This window comes from Chiloscyllium plagiosum, chromosome 5 (assembly GCF_004010195.1).
Source record: "Chiloscyllium plagiosum isolate BGI_BamShark_2017 chromosome 5, ASM401019v2, whole genome shotgun sequence".
In the NCBI taxonomy this organism is placed as follows: Eukaryota; Metazoa; Chordata; class Chondrichthyes; order Orectolobiformes; family Hemiscylliidae; genus Chiloscyllium; species Chiloscyllium plagiosum.
The window spans coordinates 1940647-1963566 of record NC_057714.1 but is presented as its reverse complement, the minus strand read 5'-3'; the positions used below and the strand labels follow the sequence as shown (position 1 = coordinate 1963566).

At 41.9% G+C, this 22920-nt stretch overlaps 1 protein-coding gene across 3 annotated transcripts in view; it reads right to left on the bottom strand.

Moving 5' to 3' along the window:
- Nucleotides 1-2189: 2189 nt before the first annotated feature.
- Nucleotides 2190-22920, bottom strand: part of oxsm (3-oxoacyl-ACP synthase, mitochondrial) — a 26037-nt gene continuing 5306 nt past the window's right edge. For 2 of the 3 annotated variants that reach the window (XM_043689467.1, XM_043689465.1), the window contains exons 2-3: nucleotides 17173-18190; nucleotides 2190-3012 (exon numbers count right to left, since the gene is read on the bottom strand). In XM_043689467.1, coding sequence (XP_043545402.1) covers nucleotides 2610-3012; nucleotides 17173-18155 — 1386 coding nt within the window. In that variant the 5' untranslated portion in view covers nucleotides 18156-18190 and the 3' untranslated portion in view covers nucleotides 2190-2609. Of the gene's footprint in view, nucleotides 3013-17172; nucleotides 18191-20382; nucleotides 20481-22920 lie in introns of all 3 variants that reach the window. The other variant, XM_043689466.1, reaches the window with a different exon arrangement.

Here is a 22920-nt window from a genome sequence, read left to right as displayed (position 1 = left end):
CCCCCACCCACACTCCGGCCTATCACCCTCACCTTAACCTCCTTCCACCTATCGCATTTCCAATGCCCCTCCCCCAAGTCCCTCCTCTATACCTTTTATCTTAGCCTGCTTGGCACATTTTCCTCATTCCTGAAGAAGAGCTCATGCCCGAAACGTCGATTCTCCTGCTCCTTGGATGGTGCCTGACCTGCTGCGCTGTTCCAGCAACACGTTTTCAGCCAGTTGGGTCATGCCTACTCTGGAACAGATGAATGACCCTGACCCACTGTACCAGACAGGCAGATTTCTGACAGTCTGCAGCTTTGTAAGGGCCAGTGGTTTGGACACCTGGCTCATGAACTTGGACCAAGGTAAGGCTTTTTATAGAATCTCCCACATCTACATAACAGATGTACTTTAAGATTTAGTTTGAAGAGGGACCTCATTTTTAGATCCAACTGCTCTGCACAGGTATCAAAGGCATAGCTTCAATTACCCATGGGAGACTGGTTAGCAAGGTTAGATCTCATGGAATACAGGGAGAACTAGACATTTGGATACAGAACTGGCTCAAAGGTAGAAGACAGAAGGTGATGGTGGAGGGTTGTTTTTCAGACTGGAGGCCTGTGACCAGTGGAGTGCCACAAGGATCGGTGCTGGGTCCTCTACTTTTTGTCATTTACATAAATGATTTGGATGCGAGCACAAGAGGTACAGTTAGTAAGTTTGCAGATGACACCAAAATTGGAGGTGTAGTGGACAGCGAAGAGGGTTACCTCAGATTACAACAGGATCTGAACCAGATGGGCCAATGGGCTGAGAAGTGGCAGATGGAGTTTAATTCAGATAAATGAGAGGTGCTGCATTTTGGGTAAGCAAATCTTAGCAGCACTTAATGGTAAGGTCATAGGGAGTGTTGCTGAACAAAGAGACCTTGGAGTGCAGGTTCATAGATCCTTGAAATTGGAGTCGCATGGTGATAGGATAGTGAAGGCGGCATTTGGTGTGCTTTCCTTTATTGGACAGAATATTGAGTACAGGGGTTGGGAGGTCATGTTGCGGCTGTACAGGACATTGGTTAGGCCACTGTTGGAATATTGCGTGCAATTCTGGTCTCCTTTCTATCGGAAAGATGTTGTGAAACTTGAAAGGGTTCAGAAAAGATTTACAAGGATGTTGCCAGGGTTGAAGGATTTGAGCTCCAGGGAGAGGCTGAACAGACTGGGGCTGTTTTCCCTGGAGCGTCGGAGGCTGAGGGGTGATCTTATAGAGGTTTACAAAATTATGAGGGGCATGGATAGGATAAATAGACAAAGTCTTTTCCCTGGTGTTGGGGAGTTCAGAACTAGAAGGCATAGGTTTAGGGTGAGAGGGGAAAGATATAAAAAGAGACCTAAGGGGCAACTTTTTCACACAGAGGGTGGTACGTGTATGGAATGAGCTGCCAGAGGATGTGGTGGAGACTGGTACAATTACAACATTTAAGAGGCATTTGGATGGGTATGTGAATAGGAAGGGTTTGGAGGGATATGGGCCGGATGCTGTCAGGTGGGACTAGATTGGGTTGGGGTATCTGGTCAGCCTGGACAGGTTGGACTGTAGGGTCTGTTTCCATGCAGTACATCTTTATGACTCTATTTAGTGTATATCAGAAAACAGTCTAATCAAATCTGGAGTCAGGCAGGGTTGCCCACATTCACTGTCCTGTTCATATGCTCCACAGTACCTTTTATCGAGTCAATCAAAAGGGTAATGTATCCAGGCAGTAGAGGCATGCAGGTCAAAGTCTCTGTATCTGGAAGATATTACCATTTTCTGCTGACTGACAACCATCTGAGTCCAGTTCAAACAGGCCTTGGGAGCCAAGATAAATTGAGGCAAGGGTGAACGCTGAACTGGCTGTTCCTAGGACACACAAAATACGCATAACTGTGCCTGGAGATCCATCAAACTGTCCAAACATAATTTGTGTTCTGCCCAAGACTTGCTTGTCTTCCAATGTATTGTCCTCAACAAAGGGTTGCAGACTCACACATTTCATGGTTCAGGCGCGGGACAGTGACTGCAAAAATTCTGTCTAGGGCTTTCACCATAGTACACTGAGGGTCTGGAAGCTGTAGAACACCTCCGGGGCTATGGGTCTGACATGGAAGGTAGATTGTGAACAACAAAGGCTTTGAAATTTTATTGAGACAGCTCAGACTGGAACATGCTGTATCAAAGGTAGTTTAATTCTATAGCACTTTTTATAACATTCAAATTGAAATATTTTGTAATGTATTTTTTCAAGCTTTAGCAGCAAAACATGTTTAAGTTACAAATTTCACTCACTGGGTTTAACAAAAGTGCCATAATAATAAACACAAAGCATGGAACTCCATTTTTGTTCTTTTGATTCATGGATGAAGATGTCTACAGTTGCCAATTGGAAAAAAATGAACGAAATTATCCAGAATAGCATTGTCACTCATTGTTGTTAACATTTGACTCTATGTCCTTGTTATGATGATGGAGTCCCAGTGATAGATATTCCTGGACCAACGTTTCACGGCTTTTTCAGATGTTCCGAACTTTCTGAAATGTACAGCCAGACAATACAGCTTTCCATTATTTGTTAATATAAAACTTGATTAGACGCTCCCCAAGCAGAGTGTTGCATTAGTGCCTCCAAATCCAAATGAATTAGTCAGTGCAATACGCCTTTTTGAAGTTATCCATTCTTGGGCTGTTATAGGAACATAATTCAAATCAAAATCAGGGTCAGTCTTATCAAGATTCAATGTTGGAGGAACGATCCCATGAAAGCAGGCCAGGGCTGTAAATGCAGTTTCTATTGCTCCAGCTGCCCCTAGGAGATGACCAGTGGCTCCTTTAGTGGAAGACACAGCAAGGGAACGTGAATGCTCTTTAAACAATCTCTTGATGGCTTGGTTTTCAGCTGCGTCCCCTAGTGGTGTGGAGGTGGCATGGGCATTGATGTATGTAACATCCTCTGGTGTTATTCCAGCATCATTCATTGCGGCTGACATACATCTGAGGAAAGTCAGAGTTAATACCAAATTATATTCACACAAGCCTCAAATAAGGTTAAACTAAAAATATTAACCTACAAGGAAATGCATGTAATTGTATGCACTAAATTAAGACTCATTATTGGAAAGCTACTCTGTTTTGTTTCTCTACAAAATGCTTGACCTGCTATATTTTCCCAATAGGTATACTTTTAATTTATCATTAAACAGTTTAATGTAGGTTACAAATTCTTAGGGCTCTTGTGATGCAGTGGTAATATCCTTACCTCTCGGCCAGGAGACCTGGGTTCAAGACCCATCTGTTCCAGAGATGTGTTAGATGATCTCTGAACAGATTGATTAAAAATATCTAGGTAACAAATTATGGGACAAGCTAATATATTATACTTTAATATCTTAAAACTGTACAGGTAGGTCACCTCAAATCTGGCACCCTCAGGATCGAGGCCTTCCCAGATTTTAGATATTTTCAGATTTCCATTTGGGTGATTGAGTTGCGGGTGGTGCAGTTCAAGGCACATTGGGTCAAGAGTTAAGAACATAGACAGTACAACACAGGAAAAGGCCCTTTGGCCCACTAATCCCATCTACTTGCTCATAGTCCACATCCCTCTATTCTCTACATGTTCTTGTATCTGTCTAAATGCCCTTAAACTTTGCTATCATATCTGCTTCAACTAAATCCCCAGCAGCATATTCCGGGTACCTATTACCAAGTGTGTAAAAATTACTTCCTTTGCACATCTCCTGTAAACTTAACTTGACCCCACCTTAAACCTATGCCCCTTAGTGGTTGACATTTCTATCCTGGGAAAGAAACTCTGACTATCTACCCTATTCACTCTTCTCAATTTATAAACATCTATCAAGTCAGCCTCTGACGCTCTAGTGAAAACAAGTGACATCTTCTACACACCTCCCTCCCCTTCCTGGACCTCTCCATCTCCATCAATGGGGACTGACTCAACATTGACATCTTCTACAAACCCACAGGCTTCCACAGCTACCCAGACTACACCTCCTCCCATCCTGCCTCCTGCAAAAATTCTATCCCTTATTCCCAGTTCCTCCGCCTCCGCCACATCAGCTCCCAGAAGGACCACTTCCACCACAGAACACACCGGATGGCCTCCTTCTTTAAAGACTGCAATTTCCTCTCCCATGTGGTTATGATGCCCTCCAGCGCAACTCATCCACATCCCGCACCCCTCCAACCGCAACAAGGACAGAATCCCCCAATCCTCACCTTCCACTCCACCAACATCCATATATATCGCATCATTCTCCACCATTTCCGCCACCTACAAACGGACCCCACCACCAAGGATATATTTCCCTCCACCTCCCATCCTCTTTTTGGAAAGACCATTCCCTCCGCAACTCCCTTGTCAGGTGTATGCCCCCCAACAACCTACCCTCTCCTCTCAGCACTTTCCCCCGAACTACAGGAATTGCAAAACCTGCGCCCACATCGATCCCCTCATCTCTGTCCAAGGTCCCAAAGGAGTCTTCCACATCCAGCAAACCTTCACCTGCACTTCTACACATCATTTACTGTATCCTTTGCTCCTGATGCAGTCTCCTCTACATTGGGGAGACAGGTCACCTACTCACAGAGTGCTTCAGAGGACATCCTTAGGACACCAACACCAACCAACCCCACCACCCTGTGGCCAAACACTTCAACTTCCCCTCCCACTCTACCAAGGACATGCAGGTCCTGGGCCTCCTCCATCACCAATCTGTAACCATCCGACGGCTGAAGGAAGAACGCCTTATCTTCCGCCTCATGATCCTCCAACCCCATGGTAGCAAAGTGGATTTCACCAGTTTCCTCATTTCCCCTCTCCCCACCTTATCACAGATCCAAGCTACCAACTCAGCACCACCCTCATGACCTGTCCTATTCATCCATCTTCCTTTCCACCTATCCACTCCACCCTCTCCTCTGACTTATCACCATCAGCCCCACCTTCATCCACCTTTTGCACTCTCAGCTACTTTTCCCCCAGCCACACCCCCGTCTCCCATTTATCTCGCCACCACCTCGGCTCACAGCCTCATTCCTGATAAAGGATTTCTGCCAGAAATGTCGCGTCTCCTGCTCCTCAGATGCTGCCTGACCTGCTGTGCCTTTCCAGCACCACACTCACAATTGAAAACAATCCAAGTTTGCCCAACCTCTCCTTATAGTTCATACACTCCAATCCAGTCAATGTCCCAGTAAACATCTTCTGCACCCTGTCCAAAGCCTCCACATCCTTCCAATAGTATGGTGACCAGAACCTAGATTAGAATGGAAAATCGACGTTTCGGGCAAAAGCCCTTCATCAGGAATACAGGCAGGTGCCTGCAGAGTGGAGAGATAAATTGCAGGATGGGGGGGGGGGGGGGGGAAGAGAGAGAGTAAGTAGCATAGAGTACAATGGGGGTGGGGATGAAGATGATAGGTCAGAGAGGATAGGTGGAAAGGTAGGCAGGGAGCTGGGGTGAGGTGGGGGAGGGGTAAATGAGGAAACTGGTGGAATCCACATTGATGCCATGGGGTTGAAGTGTTCCGAGGCGGAAGATGAGGCATTCTTCCTCCAGGCGCCGGGTGGTGAACTGCCTACTATACTCCAAATGTGGCCTGATCAAAGTCTCATATACCTGTAGCATAGCGTCATAGAGATGTACAGCAGGGAAACAGACCCTTCGGTCCAACCCGTCCATGCCAACTAGATATCCCAACCCAATCTAGTCCCACCTGCTAGCTCCCAGCCCACATCCCTCCAAACCCTTCCTATTCATATACACATCCAAATGCCTTTTAAATGTTGCAATTGTACTAGCCTCAACCACTTCCTCTGGCAATCCATTCCACACATGCACCATCCACTGTGTGAAAACGTTTCCCCTTAGGTCTTTTTTATATCTTTTCCCTCTCACCCTAAACCTATGCCCTCTAGTTCTGGACTCCCCCACCCCAGGGAAGACACTTTGTCTATTTGTCTTATCCATGCCCCTCATGATTTTGTAAACCTCTAGAAGGTCACCCCTCAGCCTCCGACACTCCAGGGAAAACAGCCCCAAATCCTCCAATCCTGGCAACATCCTTATAAATCTTTTCTGAACCCTTTCAAGTTTCACAACATCCTTCCAATAGGAAGGAAAGCAGAATTGCACACAATATTCTAACAGTGGCCTAACCAATGTCCTGTACAGCTGCAACATGACCTCCCAACTCTTGTACTCAATACTCTGACTAAGAAAAGAAAGCATACCAAACGCCTTCTTCACAATCCTATCTACCTGCGACTCCACTTTCAAGGAGCTATGAAGGGTCTCTTTGTTCAGCAATTCTCCCTCAGACCTTACCATTAAGGTGTAAAAGTCCTGCTAAGATTTGCTTTCCCAAAATGCAACACCTCACATTTATCTAAATTAAACTCCACCTGCCACTCCTCAGCTCATTGGCCCATCTGATCAAGATCCTGTTGTAATCTGAGGCAACCTTCTTCGCTGTCCACTACACCTCCAATTTTGGTGTCATCTGCAAACTTACTAACTGTACCTCTTATGCTCACATCCAAATAATTTATATAAATGAAAAGTAGTGGATCCGATCCTTGTCACAGGCCGCCAATCTGAAAAACAACCCTCCACCACACCCTCTGACTTCTACCTTTGAGCCAGTTTTGTATCTAAATGGCTAGTTCTCCCTGTATTCCATTAGATCTAACCTTGCTCACCAGTCTCCCATGAGGAACCTTGTTGAACGCCTTACTGAAGTCCATATAGATCAAGTCTACCTCTCTGCCCTCATCAATCCTAGTTTGTTACTTATTCAAAAAACTCAATCAAGTTTGTGGGACATGATTTCCCATGCACAAAGCCATGTTGACTATCCTTAATCAGTATGACTTGCCAACTTTTGTATTCAATGGCCTGACCAATGAAGGCAAGCATGCCGTATGCCTTATTTACCACCTTATCCACTTGTGTTGCCACTTTCAGGGAACTATGGAATTGAACCTGATGATTTCTCTGTCTATCAATGCTTCCAGAGGTCCAACCATTTACAGTCTACTTTCCTCTTGCATTTGACATCCCAAAATGCACCAACTTGGACTTGTCAGAATTAAACTCCATTTGCCATTTCTCTGCCTGACTTTCTAGCTGATCCATGTCCTTTGATATCCTTCCGAACTATCCACAACTCACCAATTTTCATCTCATCTGGAAACTTACTAATCAGACCACTTACATCTTCGTGCAAATCATTTAGATACATTACAAACGACAGGGAATCCAGCAGTGATCCTTGTAGAACACCAATGATCATAGCCCTCCAGTCAGAAAAACATCCCTTCACACCTACCCTCTATCTTTTCTGGCCAAGCCAATTTAGATTCCATGTGCTTTGATCTTCTGGACCAGCCCACTACGAAGAACCTTGTCAAATGCTCTAGTAAAGTCTACATAGTCAATTTACAGTGCCTCATCCTCGGTCTTCGTCACTTCCTCAAAAAACTTCATCAAGTTTGTGAGACAAGACTTTGCCTGCAAAAGGCAATGCTGATTATCCCGATTAAGTTGATTCTTCTCCAATCCAAGTAAATTTGTTCCTAAGAATCTTCTCCAATGATTTCCCTACCACTCATGTAAGGCTTACCAGTCTATAAACCAGTCAGATTATCCCTGTTGCTTTCTTGAGCAAAGGAACTTGGTATCTATTGTCTAGTCTTTGGGGACCTTGTCCATGGCTAAACTGGATACAAAGATCTTTCAAGGCCCCAGCAATTTCCTCCTTTGCCTCCCTCAGTAGATAGATCCAATCAGGCCCTAACGTAATGTTTTTCAAGACACCCAATACCACTTCCTTCTTCATATTGACATACCTTAGAGTACCGACTAACACCTCTCTAAACGTACCATCATCCATGTCTTTCTCCTTGATGAATACCAATGCAAAGTACTCATCAAAGACCTCACCCACTTTCCCTGGTTCCACGCATAAATTCCATCTTTTGTCCTTGAGCGGACTTACGATTTCCCTAGTTAGCTTCTTGCTCCTTATATTTGTATAAAATGCCTTGAGATTCTCCTTAATCCTACTAGCTAAGAACATGGCCCCTTTAAACCCACCTAATTCCTTTTCACTGCTTCCTTTATACTGCTCAAGGACCTTGTTTGATTTCTCCTTCCTAAATCTTACATTGTCTCCTTTTTGTTTATAACTAAACTTACAACATCTCTCATCACCCATGGATCTGAGATCTTGACATCCTTATCTTTCATCCTCACAGGAACATGCTAATCTCCTGTACTCTGGTCAACTGGCTTTAAAGAACTGGCTTACAGCACAGGATAGAACAGTGCACAAACTGAATAATGAGTCTGAATCCAAACACAGCACCTCATTGAACTATTCAAGTGAATTTTAAAAAAATACTTTTACTGAATTAGAATTGAGACCAAAACTGTCCAGATTTCTGACAGCTCCAGTTTCCGGGTAGCCAGATTTTACATAAGCTGCCTATATTCAAAAAGTTATTTGGCACGACAAATGATTTTATAAACTGTTAATGGTACTCCAGCTTGGGATGTTACCGGACAATTTTCCCCACATCCAGCACAGAGGACTACTCCTAACAGCCATTGATCCCCACAGATTAGTATCCTATTGTATTTCAGGATAAACAATTAAGTTATTACACGGTTGATAAATTACAATGCTATAACATGCCTCATAACATCTCTGATTAACAGACTTATTCATCAGCTCTGATCATGTGGGATAAAGTCCAGAGAAAACAGGAGTCTGAAACCCATTCTGAATTGTTATATGATTTGAATTTTGGATATTTAATTGAAATATTTCACATGATAGCTGAGAGGCTGATTCTCCAAGCTGCAGAATCCAGAGAAAAGGTCAAATGCTTTAGATTGAAATGAGGAGGCAATTCTTCCCTGGTAGGGTATAAAATGTTGGAAATGTCTCCCCCAATGAACTCAAGCATTCTAAGCACTGAGTAGTGAAGTTGATTAGTGTCACCCATGTTCACACTGCATACCAGATCACGTTCACTGGATCATGTGGCCTACTCTTTCTCATATTTCTTATGTTCTTAAATAATAACTTGGCAAAGTGAACATCTCAGGCTTTAAATAACGTAGTAGGGTGGCATGGTGGCTCAGTGATTAACACTGATGCCTCACAGCATCAGGGACCCGGGTTCAATTTCAGCTTCGGGCGACTGTCTATGTGGAGTCTGCTTATTCAAATTTGTAGGTTTCCTCCCAGTCCAAAGATGTGCAGGTTGGGTGGATAGGCCATGCTAAATTATCCATAGTGTCCAGTGATGTATGGGCTTGGTAGATTAGCAGGAATAGGGTAGGGGGCTGGGATGTTCTTCAAGGGGTTGGTGGGGACTCAATGGACCAAATGGCCTCTTTCTGCACTGTAGGGATTCTATGATTCTAAGATCAAACAGACAGTTTACAAATCTCCTGGGCTACATGCATCAGTTCTCTCTTCCAGACCTACAACAATAATTTACATTTATATAGTGTCTGTAACATAGTAAAACATGTTACATGCATATCCGTCCTAACGCCCTTTATATTCTGTTTGGTCATTTTTCCATGAAGAGATTTGGGACTTTTATACTGCTTTAAAATATTACATAAATACACTGTTGTTGTAAGAATCTTAAAATTCTGAAGACACATTTAAGAAAAACATTATCATTGAACCATGATAATTCAGTTTCTCATCTCAGCTTATTCAAATGCCTGAGGAAGCAGTTTCACTAAGCAACAACTAGAGTAACCAATACTTATCTACCTCAAAGTCAATTTTGTATTTGACACTAATTATAACAGTCTACTTGAACAGAGCTGATTAGTCTGCATATTCAAATATAACGGCTGATCTTTAAGCACTTTTGTGGCACAGCGGTATTGTCCCTACCTTTGAGCCAGAAGACCTGGGTTAAAGCCACAACACATCTGAACAGGTTGATTAAAAATGTCTAGATAGGTTGATCTCACCAAGCAGTAGCCAATTTAAAAATGTCATTAGCTGTCCCACTCCCAAAAGCTCATACTATAAAGAGAGAACCCGATACACTGACCGTTTAAATCATTCGGGATCTGTGCTATTGAATCATACTTGAAGACATCTGGACAGTTTTCTTGTTTGTAAGATGCTATGCTCTCAGACTGGATGGCTCCATATGATAACAGGGAATCTAAATTCCAATAATGAAATCATTCCTCTTCAAATATTAATCATGAGTTCTTTTTACATGTTGTCACTCGGCTGTTTTCAATTTCTCTAATCTATGAACTCTATGCTCAACTACATAATATACCAAAGTATAAATACTGGAGAAAATGGAGTTTTTTTTCCTCTGCTCAAACTAATGAATATACTGAACAGATTCCAAGCAAAGGCAGATGGTACTGCATTAATTAATTAGTTGTAATGAGAGCTAGACTGAAGCATAAGTACAAAAATTTCTAAGTCGGATTGCACAGTGATGGTATCCCTATTTCTGAGCCAGAAACTATAGGTTCAAGTCCTCCTCCAGGACTTGATGACCATGGAATGTGTATTGATAACATGGTTAAAGAGCTCTATTAACAACTTGTAAATCCTTCTGTGGTAAATGGCAAGAGGGGTGCGGTGGCTGAGTGATTAGCACTGCTACCTCACAGTGCCAGGCACCCGGGTTTGATTCCAGCCTCAGGCAACTGGCTGTGTGGAGTTTGCACATTCTCCCCACGTCTGCACGGGTTTCGTCCCACAATCCGAAGAAGTGCACGTTAGGTGGATTGGTCGTGCTAAATTGCCCAGAGTGTTCAGGGATGTGTCGGTTAGGTGCATTAGTCAGGATTAAATATAGGATAATAGGGTAGGGGAATGGGTCTGGCTGGGTTACTCTTCGGAGGGCCAGTGTGGACTTGTTGGGTCAAAGGGCCTGTTTCCACACTGTAGGGATTCTATGAGAAAGGTTTCCTGGTGAGTCACGCTTGATGTAACGTGGATCTTCTCTGGTGAAAGGTAATGACCTATTTTTGTGAGGATGTAATATCATTAAAGGTACTTCCACTGGACCAATAATCCATTTCACCAGTTTCCTGATCTCCCCTTATCTTACCTGATCTTATCCCAGACCCATCTCTCCAACTCAGCACTGCCCTCTTGAGCTGTCCTACCTGTCCATCTTCCTTCCCAACTATCCACTACACCCTCAGTTCTGACCTATCACCATCACTCTCCACCTTCATCTACCAATCGCATTCCTAGATACCTTCCCCGTAGCCCACACCCTTCCCATTTATCTCTCAGCACCCCCTGCCACACCCCCACCCCCCACTAACATTCCTGACGCAGAGCTTATGCTTGAAACGTCAACTCTCCTGCTCCTCGGATCCTGCCTGACTAGCTGTGCTTTTCCACTGCCATACTTTTTGACAATAATCCAGAAACCCAGGCTAATGTTCTGAGGACATGTTCAAATGCCAGCACGGCAGCTGGTACAAGTTAAATTCAACTTTTATAAACCTGGAATTGAAAACTAGTTTCGGTAATGGTAACTACAAAATCATTGTTTATTGCTGTAGGAGCTCATCTGGCTCACGAATATCCTTCAGGCATGGAAATTTTCCATATTTAGCCAGTCTCGCTAACTGTGAGAATCTAGAACTGCAGGAATGTTGTTCACTCTGAACTGCCCTCTGTAAATGGCCTAGTAAGCCATTCATTTCAAGGGCAATTCGGGTGGAAAAACAAACCCTGCCAGGGATACCTAACATGTCATGAAAAATAAACAAAAAGCACAAATCCAATTGGGCCAATTACCGTTCCCAAGGGTGCTCATAATCAAAGTGATGGCAGGATTCAGCCACTTAATCAGAGACATCACCACACTTGATTCAAATGTACACAAAGAGCTGAATTTCAGTGGTTTGGTGTAAATAGATGCTGATTTGAAATAGTTAGATTGGCAGAGGTAGTCACAAGGAAGAATTCATAGAGTATAGTCAGGACAGTCTCCTAAAATGATAAGCTGTGGATTTAACCATGGAACAGGTTACTTTAGACCTGGTGATGTATAATGAGACAGTTTTAATAAATAATGTCAGAGTGAAAGATTTCTTAGAAAACTGTGACCCTGCCACGATAGGAATTACCATTCAGTTTGAGATGGAGGAACTTGGGTCAGAAATAACCCTGCTAAGCTTAAATAAAAGTCATTATAAAGGAATGAGAGCAGAGCTGCTTGGATGTGGACTTGGAAAGGAATTTAGTAGCAAAGGTAGTTGAAGAACAATGGCAGACGTTTAAAAAAATAGTTTGGGGCTTACAGCAAAGACATATCCTGGCGACGAAGGGCTAATCAGGGAAGTTTGTGCTAGTATTAAATGGAAAGAAAATACAAAATGTACAAAGATTAGTGATAAGTCAAAGGATTGGGGAGGTTTTGAAAACCAGCAAAAGACAATGAAAAAATTATTCAAGAGGGAGAAGGTAAACTTGAGGATAAACTTTCAGTAATATTAAGATGGAAAACAAGTGCTTCTTTAAATTTATAAAGAGGAAGAGAGGAGCCAAAGTGAATGTAGGCCCCTGAAAGAACAAGGTTAGAGAGACATTAATGGCAGGATAAATAAAAGGGAATCTCTGGGTGTAATATATTGGAATTTCAGAAGGCATTTTAAGCTACTTATTAAGAGCCCAAGGTATTGGAGGTAATGTATTACAATGGATAGAGGACAGGTTAACTAACAGAACACGGAGTTGGGATAAAAGGGGGTCATTTTCAGCAAGACAACTTCTAACTCGTGGAATGCCTCATGGATCAGTGCTGGGACCACAATTATTTACAATATATATTGATGACATGCATCAGGAAAGTGAATGCACTATAGCCAAAAGTGTGGATGACATCAAAATACATGGAAACACAAGTGCTCAGGGTGACTGAGTTTGCAGAGGGATTAAGCAAGTGGGCAAAAATATGACAGATGGAATATATTGTGGAAAAAATGTGAGGTTATGCACTTTGGCAGGAAGAATAGAGGAGCTGGATATTCAGCAGTTAATATGGAAAATAAATAAAGTGTTGGCCCTTAATTTTAAGGAAGTGGAGTTTAAAAGTTGGGGGGTATTGTTAAAACTATACAAGGCTCTAGTCAGACCACAGCTGGAATATTGTGAACAGTCCTGGGCCCTTAATCTAAGCAAAGATATGCTGGCATTTGAGGCAGTCTAGAGAAAGTTCACGGGGCTGATACAGGGTTTGGAGGGACTGTCTTACAAGAATAGGTTGAGTAGGTTAGACCAGTACTCACTGGGATTTAGAAGAGAGAGAGGTGATCTTATTGAGACATACAAGATTCTTTGGGGACCCGACAGGCTAGATATGGAAAGAGCATACAAGGACCATGAAGGAATACTCTCATGGATGACTGTGACACCAACGGCACTCAAGAAGCTCATTATCATCCATCGGACCATAATAGCAGCTCGCTTGGTTAAAATCCATTCACCACCTTAAATATTCATCACCTTCACCAATGCTACAAAGTGGCAGCCATGTGTATGATCTAGAAGGTAAACTGCAGTAACTTACCAAGGTTTCTCATACAACATCTCAATAACCTATTGTCTCCACTATTTAGAAGTACAAGGGCAGCAGGTGAATGGAAACACCGCTACTTCTCAGTTCCCCTCCAAGTGGTAAACGACCTTTAGTTGGAAATAGATTGCCATTCCTTCATCATTACTGGATCAAGATCCCTACCTACAAAAACTGAAGGCGTACTTGGAGCACATAAATTGCAGTGGTTCAAGCAAGGAACACACCACTGTAATTCACAAGAGTAATTTGGGATCGGCAATAAATGGTGACCATGCCGATGATGCTCACATCCCCTGCATGAGTAAACAAGATCAAGAGCCAGCATGGAAATTCCGAACACCTTCTGTGGCCCTGTCCTCTGTGTGTGTAAATTACATTCATCGTGTTCAAAGATCTTGAATTCATAATGTGTAAAGTTAAGCATATGAATGCTTAATGTGCTTGAATTCCTTTACCTGATGCAATTAGTATCACAATACAATAGATACTGCCCTCTAAAATACCAGACAAAGAAATATAATATGAATTCAGAACCAAATCTTCTCACTGTTTTCTTAGATCCCAATTATTTAGCTAAATCAAACTGTGATTACTGAAATGAAAATGAAGATATTGGGCGCACAGTCTCTGTTGTGCACTGTACACCAAATGAAATATTGGCCAGTCTGTGGGATGCATTTCATGTTATATCATTATACTGACAACATCTGTTTTTTTAAGGAGAAGGCTGTGCTGACTAATATGAAAATTTGTAGTCAGCACAGCGTCAGTTGCTACATGGAGCTGGCTGTCTTAATTACAGGGGGAGGGAAGTCTGAGGAAATAAATGAAACATGGCATCTCAGCAGTTATGTCCGCTGCATGCTGATTCCCTGACTTGCCCTTCAAACTCAAGTAATGAGTTATACTCAGGGAACTTTGCATGAACGATCTAGCACAGTACCAAAGAAAAATACTGCAGATGCTGAGAATGAGAGATTGTAAACAGAAATCCTGGAATGTTTCAGATTTATCATCATCATGCCGGTGTTGTACCTCTGCCAGATCATCTGTTCCAGAGAGAAGAGGCTTGCACTGTCGCAGGATTTTCAAGCTGGCTAGAATGGCAATATTTGTCCTGATATGTAACCACTCACTGGGTAGTTAAAAATTCTGCTTGCTACGTTGGGCTGGCAACAGATTTAAGCAGATGGATATGCATAATTAGTGTGTGAACTTGACAGCAGCCTGTGTGCTTCTACATTAGGGCAGTCTGAACAGGTTGTTTATTTCATAATGACAATGTCAAGCTCTTCATAGTCATAGCACCTCATTTGAATTAATTAAATCATTGAGGTCAATTTTAACCCTCAGCATGTGGAAAATGTAGAAAGGATCAAAGCTAGTTAAGTTTGCTCACGAGCCCTGGGTCACAATACTGTCACAAGCAGATCAGTGATTAATCATAAAGTAGAAATCACCGCTTCTTGCAGTATTGATATTTATTTTTACTGCAACTTAGAGGACACCTGGTCTAGTAGCAAAACTGGCGTAAGAGATTGTTAAGTTTTTTTTTCTATTAGCTGAACTCAGAGAATCCAGAGTGGCACTCCAGCTTCAAGGAAGGATTAGATTAGATTCCCTACATTGTGGAAACAGGCCCTTCGGCCCAACAAGTCCACACCGACTCTCTGAAGAATAACCCTTCCAGATTCATTTCTATATTTACCCCTGACTAATGCACCTAATGTTACGGGCAATTTAGCATGGCCAATCTACCTTAACCACACATCTTCAGACTGTGGGATGAAACCAGAGCACCTGGAGAAAACCCACGCAGACATAGGGAGAATGTGTAAACTCCACAAGAAAGTCAACCGAGGCTGGAATTGAACCCGGGTCCCTGGCGCTGTGAGACAGCAGTGCTAACCACTGGGCCACTGCGCCGATCCATAGACTTTCTCTGCTGCCAACTTCCTTCTCTATCCTCAGACCAGGAGTAAGGGGAACCATGGATGTTTCACATAGTACAGTGTTCACATATATAGCATCACACCATGTTGGAACATCAAGGTAATAAATAGAACATCCATGCCATATATAACTAATGGAGCCTAGCTAATGGTTAAAAGAAAACCAGTAGGTCATATGCCAGTCTTGAAAACCTGCTAAAAGTCTGAACAGGACCATAAGCAGAAACCATCATCACAGTTAATGAACATTTGCCATATGTTCACTGATTACACACAACTCTACCTCTCTAACATGCTTTTTTATTGCTGTGCTTTCTCACATCAAGTTACAAATGACTCAATATATTCCAGTTTCTCATTGATATAGATAAGAGAACTGTCATCTCCTATTCTGCTGGAATTGCCTTTATAAACTTACTTCTAATCAGCTACATCTTTCCCCACCTTCGACTGCATCCTTACAATTTACTTCTATGATCATGCCATAATTCACACCTAAATTTTCTGCTTTCCTTCTAGTGTCTTCAGACATTTTGCTGCATGAAAATGGAAGGTACACCAAAATTCACATCAGCTAGCAAGACAAAGTAACATCTTAATTTGTCTGCCTGGAAAGATCCTACAGTTAGCTGTTATGGGTACCAACTGTTACCACTACCACCCCCACTCCATGCCACTGCCCAATCCAGAGTTTTTTTTCTCTCTGCCAACATTCCTCTTTACAACTTTGAACTTGGATTCACTTGCCTTCATATCACAAACTAGGTTGAAGTTTCGATATTGTAGACTTCTATAAAATTTCAAGCTGAAAGTTCCAGGTTTCTCCAGTCTTTCCTAATAATTCAAGCTTCTGAAATTATCCTAGAAGACTACATTTAAGTACATGAAGTTTGTTCTACAAACATTTAAAGGACTGGGAGCAGGGTTGGTGGAGGGGGGGGGGGGGGGGGGGGGGATTTTCCATTATGTCCTCCCAATCCTCCTCTGTAATTCTAGCACAACAGCCATGGAAACGCAGTGCAATTTTATAATTTATTTGTTTATTAGCAATTATATAATTTTCTTTGGCCAGTGTGGTATCACAGAAATATTTTAGCGCTGGAAATAGGAGCAGGGTAAGTCTCAAGCTTGTTTCGCCATTCAACTAGATAATGACTGATCAGCTGCCTCAATGCGATTTTGCCACATATCTTTTGATGTCATAAATTACTAGAAATCTATTGATCTTGGTCTTCATCATACTTAATGATCGAGTCTGGGGACATCCATGGAAGCAGAAGAATCTGCTCAGAAATTTACACCCAATATTTTAATTTGCTAATTGAAAGGAACTTTTTTTTGAGTTTTTTTTTGGTTAAATGAATTCAGGAATATTTACCAGTTTTATGAGAATCAATTTCCTTAATTCTATTGATTCCATAAATCAATCTTTTTGATTTTATAGCCATATGATCTAAACATCAATTTTTGAGGAATTTAGAATATTTAAAATCTTCAGTTTCCAAACCTGCAGTTTAGTACCTCCAATTCTGATCCTGATGTGTCCATATTCTTCATCAGAACATTAAAATTTACCTGCTTGCTCCATCTCCTCCATGGCTGGGAGAGGTTATATGATTGGCATCCCCGGAGAGTCCGTAACCAAGTATCTCTGCATAGATTCGTGCTCCTCTCATTGTAGCATGTGTATACTCCTCCAGTAGCAGCACTGATGCCCCCTCTCCCATTACAAAACCCTCTCTATCAGGGTGGAATGGACGTGAAGCCAATTTGGGGGTAGCATTGAAGCTGGTGCAGAGAGCATGTGCTCTTGCAAAGCCTGTGATAGATAATGGGTTAATGCAGGCCTCGGTTCCACCAGCTAGCATCACATCTGCATCCCCGTGGAGAATTAATCTTGAAGCATCCCCAATAGCATGAGTTCCTGTGGTACATGCAGTCGATACTGCATGATTTGGACCTTTAAGTTTATATTTAATACTGATATGTCCAGCTGCCATGTTGGGAAGAATCCTGGGAACAAAAAAGGGACTCACTCTTTTATAACCTTTGGTTGCTAATGTCACAGCTGTATTGCTAATTTCATCAAGCGGGACCATACCCATACCAACAGCAACTCCAGTGTTGAGCTGGTCCTGTTCAGACCGAGGATACCAGTCAGAATCTTCAAGTGCAAGACTTGCTGCTCCTATTGCCATTACTGTAGCAGTTGACATAGACTTTCCTTCAGATTTTGAAACAAACATTTCTTCATTGAACTCTCCCTCCCTGTCACCACGAGGCACACAAGCAGCTATAGTGCAAGGCAAGTCTTTATATTGTGACTTATCCAAAGAAATAATACCACTCTCTCCTTTCAGGATGCGGCTCCACGTTAGTTGAGTGCCAACTCCAAGTGGAGACACTAGGCCAACCCCAGTAATCACAACTCGCCTTCGACGTTTTGGATGGTTAGTGCTTGTGAAACATCGTGTATTCAATTCTGGTCTTGTATTCTTGAGAGTCAATAGCTGATACCAGAAAACCTTCATGAACAGCTTGTTGCTTTGCAGCAACATATCTGACAGCTTTTAACCACAACTTATCCACAACTCTGCAAAGAAAATACACTTGATTTCACTGTAAACAGTAAGGATGCACAGAAACATTATTTTAAAAGAGATAAGCAAGTAGTCATTGTAAAAGATTACATTTCAAATCTTTGCACGAAGTTTTCTGGTGGACAGAATGCATACTTTGGACGATAATGTTTAATTACAAACTGCAGTAACTTGTTCCATTTTAAACTGTGATTGAACATTTAATAAGAGCTCAAGTTCAATTCGAAGTAACATTGAAATAAAGTCACCCTTGAATGTTATATTGCTTCTCATTTTTCTGTATTTATTTTGTTGTGTTTATTTTTTATGCAACTCTTTTTTTTATCCCCCCCAAGATCACCATTCCTGATAAAAACTAGGGAGCACTCAAATGTAGTCCTCTACCTCCCTCAATGCTGCCTTAAAACAAATTTTTTAAGGTGATGGTAGTGGTGGGAGGAGGCAGGCAGCTGATTAATTTACCTTTTAATTTAACATTGAGAATATGTGGACCACACCCTAATCTGTATTCAGTATCTGTCCTAACAGATTATGGTGTTGTGTTGTGTCTTATTATTCAAGGACAGAACGCATAAAAGGCTCTCTTACTTGAATACAGTTTAGTCTAAAATACTTATGTATTGTTATAATCTGCAAAAAAAGACTATTAAAGCAAATTAACATTTTGAAATAATTTGTTAGAAACATATAGTACAGTCTGCCCAAGGCTAGCTTGCCTTATCACTTTGGGTCAGATTTTAATGATGCGAGTGAAGGAATTTTGAATAGATTAGATTAGATTAGATTCTCTACAGTGTGGAAACTGGCCCTTCGGCCCAACAGGTCCACACCGAAACTCCGAAGAGTAACCCACCCAAATCCCTTTTCCCTCTGACTAATGCACCTAATTGACAATTTAAGCATGGCCAATTCACCTAACCTGCACATCTTTGTGACTGTGGGAGGAAACCAGAGCACCCAAAGGAAACTCACGCAGACACAGAGAGAATGTGCAAACTCACACAGTCATTCGAGGTTGGAATTGAACCCGGGATCCTGGTGCTGTGAGGCAGCAGTGCTAACCACTGAGCCACCATGCCGCTCTAATTTTAAGTGAATTAAAATCCCAACTATTAATTCTGAAGTCACAGCACCTTAAGCATATTTTTCAGGATAAGTGTATCAGGTAGGTTCCAATGATATGAAAAATGTGTTGCTGGAAAAGCGCAGCAGGTCAGGCAGCATTCAGCTTATGCCTGAAACGTTGATTCTCCTGCTTCTTAGATGCTGCCTGACCTGCTGCGCTTTTCCAGCAACACATTTTTCAGCTCTGATCTTCAGCATCTGCAGTCCTCACTTTCTCCTAGGTTCCAATGATATGATTTATAAATCATTTTTTCAACAAATATATTGCAAAAATGTAATTTAAAGAAAAAGGGATCAGTACGTTTCAATGTTCCACCTGCTTGGCCATATCAATTGGGGGGGGGTTGTGATATACCCATACCATTTAGCATCTTACTGATGTCGAAAAGTGTGGTGCTGGAAAAGCACAGCCAGTCAGGCAGCATCCAAGGAGCAGGAGAGGGATCAGTACGTTTCAATGTTCCACCTGCTTGGCCATATCAATTGGGGGGGGTTGTGATATACCCATACCATTTAGTATCTTACTGATGTCGAAAAGTGTGGTGCTGGAAAAGCACAGCCAGTCAGGCAGCATCCAAGGAGCAGGAGCGTCAACGCTTCGAGCAGAAGGTCTTCATCTGTTGCTATGCTCGAAACGTCAACTCTCCTGCTCCTCAGATGCTGCCTGATCAGCTGTGCTTTTCCATCACTATTACCTTCGACTCTGATCTCCAGTGTCTGCAGTCCTCATTTTCTCCTAATATCTTGTTGTTGACAGATACAGGATAATGTTTAATATTTATGACCCCATATTTAATTTTCTTTCTGTTTAAGCAAATCAGTCACAATTGGGAACATAGCACAATGCTGATTGAACATCTATCCCAATCTCCTCAGCCAAATATTCATACTTCATGAAGATGGTGGCAGAGTGATAATGTCAGAGTAATCCAGAGACACGTGCTCATGGTCTGGAGACTCTCAGATAAATTTCATAACAGCTGGTGGAATTCAAATGCAACTAATAAAAATCTAGAATTGAAAGCTATTCTTAGCGAAAATGATTGTCATAAAAACCTACCTGGTTCGCTAATGTAATTTAGATCAGAAAATCCGCTATCCCCAACTGCTTTGGCCTACATGTGACTCCAGACCAACAGCAATGTGGTTGACTCTTAACTATCTCATCAGTGACACCCATATTCCATGAAAGAATAAGGAAAAAAAAAAATTACAAGGTCATCTTGGAAGACATGACAACCCTCAGCCTTTGCCCATCACAAATCATATCTTTATTCCACTGCTCATCTGCGCTCACTTCAATCGAATGCAAGAAGTATATGGGATTCAAACATCTAAAATGCTGGCACTACTCAACATCGCTGTGCCAGTTACTTCTCACCCCATTTGAAATCCTTATTAATACTGTGGTTTCTGTTTCACCTCTCCACTTAGAATGTTGATTTCATGAAAAATCTAATTCCTCCATCTTCAACTGCCCCTTCTAATTCATTACATTTTCTGACATGCAAATGTCATACAATGTTTGATACTATCAAAACTAGCCCAATTTTAAAGTTTCTAAGGTTGTCAAACATGCCACTACCTTACAACTCTCTTGGAATTTCTATGTGAATTCCTGCAGTGTGGCAAAAGTCAACAAGAGCATATTGGCCAATATCACAAACGATCTTAGTTCTACGTGACTGTGGTAGATATGGTTTATCATTGGATTTTTCACGTTGTTCAGTACTATTGACCAATACATCCTCATCTGTCACCCATTCTCAGCTCTATGAGACTGAATTTCCCAGAGCAGACGATGTTTAAATTAATCCCATGAATGCAAAAATAAGTGATTCTGCATTTTAAAATCTTATTTTGGATATCTAGAGGTGTAATAATTGGTCAAATAATATTATTGAGGGAAATTAAACTGGGGCATAGACATAGCCTAGTTCTCACAAAGTCAAATGCTATGTTTTTATTTTGTATACTTTGAGTTTATATTATTCATGATTGTTATGACAAATCTCAAAGCAGACAGGCAGAGTTAGTTGCTGCAGTAATATTACTCTGGCATAAAGCCTGAGCTTGGTGACAGAAAAAGTCAAAACAGCAGCTTAAAAGGGAGAAGAGCAGACAAAGGAAGCACATGGTGAGGATAGTGCAGGAAAGAGAGAGAGAGAGAGAGAGAGAGAGAGAGAGAGAGAGAGAGAGAGAGAGAACCTGCACAGTTACTGCCTTTGCTGTTTGAATTTGTGTATCGCTGGACATTGGAGTGTATCTGGGAAAATTAACAAAGAGAAATTCACAACTAATCTTGGAGGAAATGTTGGGCGAAGTTCACAACACAGAATCAGATAAGTTAATTGTTGTTTTAAGTCGGTCTAACAGAAAGGCTGCAGTAGTCAGTATAGTGGATTCTTTCTTGATTATGTGTTTTTGGAGATAAGTCTCTTGATTAAACTTAAAATATAAGCCATAGCTATTAATTTAACCTGGGGCAGTGTTTGTAGAGGAATAAGACGGTGTTATTTTCTGGGTCAGTAGATTGTGAAGGAGCAAAAGTGGCCTTTGCAGTGATATGTACTTCTTGTCAGATTTTAAGGGTTACTGCTGATTGTATCTGCCATAAATGCTGTTGGATGCGAATCTTATCAGATCGAGTGGATCGGTTGGAGAGACAGATAGAAGCGATGAGGAATTTGCAACAGTATGTGATGGATGGCAGTTATAGGAAGGGGGGGAAAAGTCTCAGATACAGTCACATAGATGGGTTAACTCCAGGAAGGGTAAGAGAGGTAGGCAGCTAGTGCAGGAGTCTTTTGTGGATATACCCATTTTAAACAGGTATGCTGTTTTGGAAAATATAGGGGGTGATGGATTCTGAGGGGAACGTAGCACTAACAGTCAAGTTTCTGGTATTGAGACTGGCTCTAATGCAACGAGGGGTGCGTTGGCTTCCAAGAGATCAATTGAGTTAGGGAATTCTGTAGTCATGAGGTACAGACAGACAGTTCTGTGGCCAGCAGAGAAAAAGCAGAATGGTATGTTATTTTGGATCATTGGAATCTCTTTTGGGGTTGAAGTGACCTGTACAAGAAGGACGGATTGCACCTAAATTGGAAGGAGACTAATATACTGGTAAGGAAATTTGCTCAAACTACTTGGGAGAATTTAAACTAGTAAGTTAGGGTGGTTGGGACCCAGGGAGATTGTGAGGAAAGAGATCGACCTGAGATGGGTACAGCTGAGAACAGAAGTGAGTCAAACAATCAGGGCAGGCAGGGACAAGATAGAATTAATAAAGTAAACCGCATTTATTTCAATGCGAGGAGCCTAACAGGAAGGCAGATGAACTCAGGGCATGGTTAGGAACATAGGACTGGGATATCATAGCAATTACAGAAACATGGCTCAGGGATGGGCAGGACTGGCAGCTTAATGTTCCAGGATACAAATGCTACAGGAAGGATAGAAAGGGAGGCAAAAGAGGAGGGGGAGTGGCATTTTTGATAAGGGATAGCATTACAGCTGTGCTGAGGGAGGATATTCCCGGAAATACATCCAGGGAAGTTATTTGGGTGGAACTGAGAAATAAGAAAGGAATGATCAC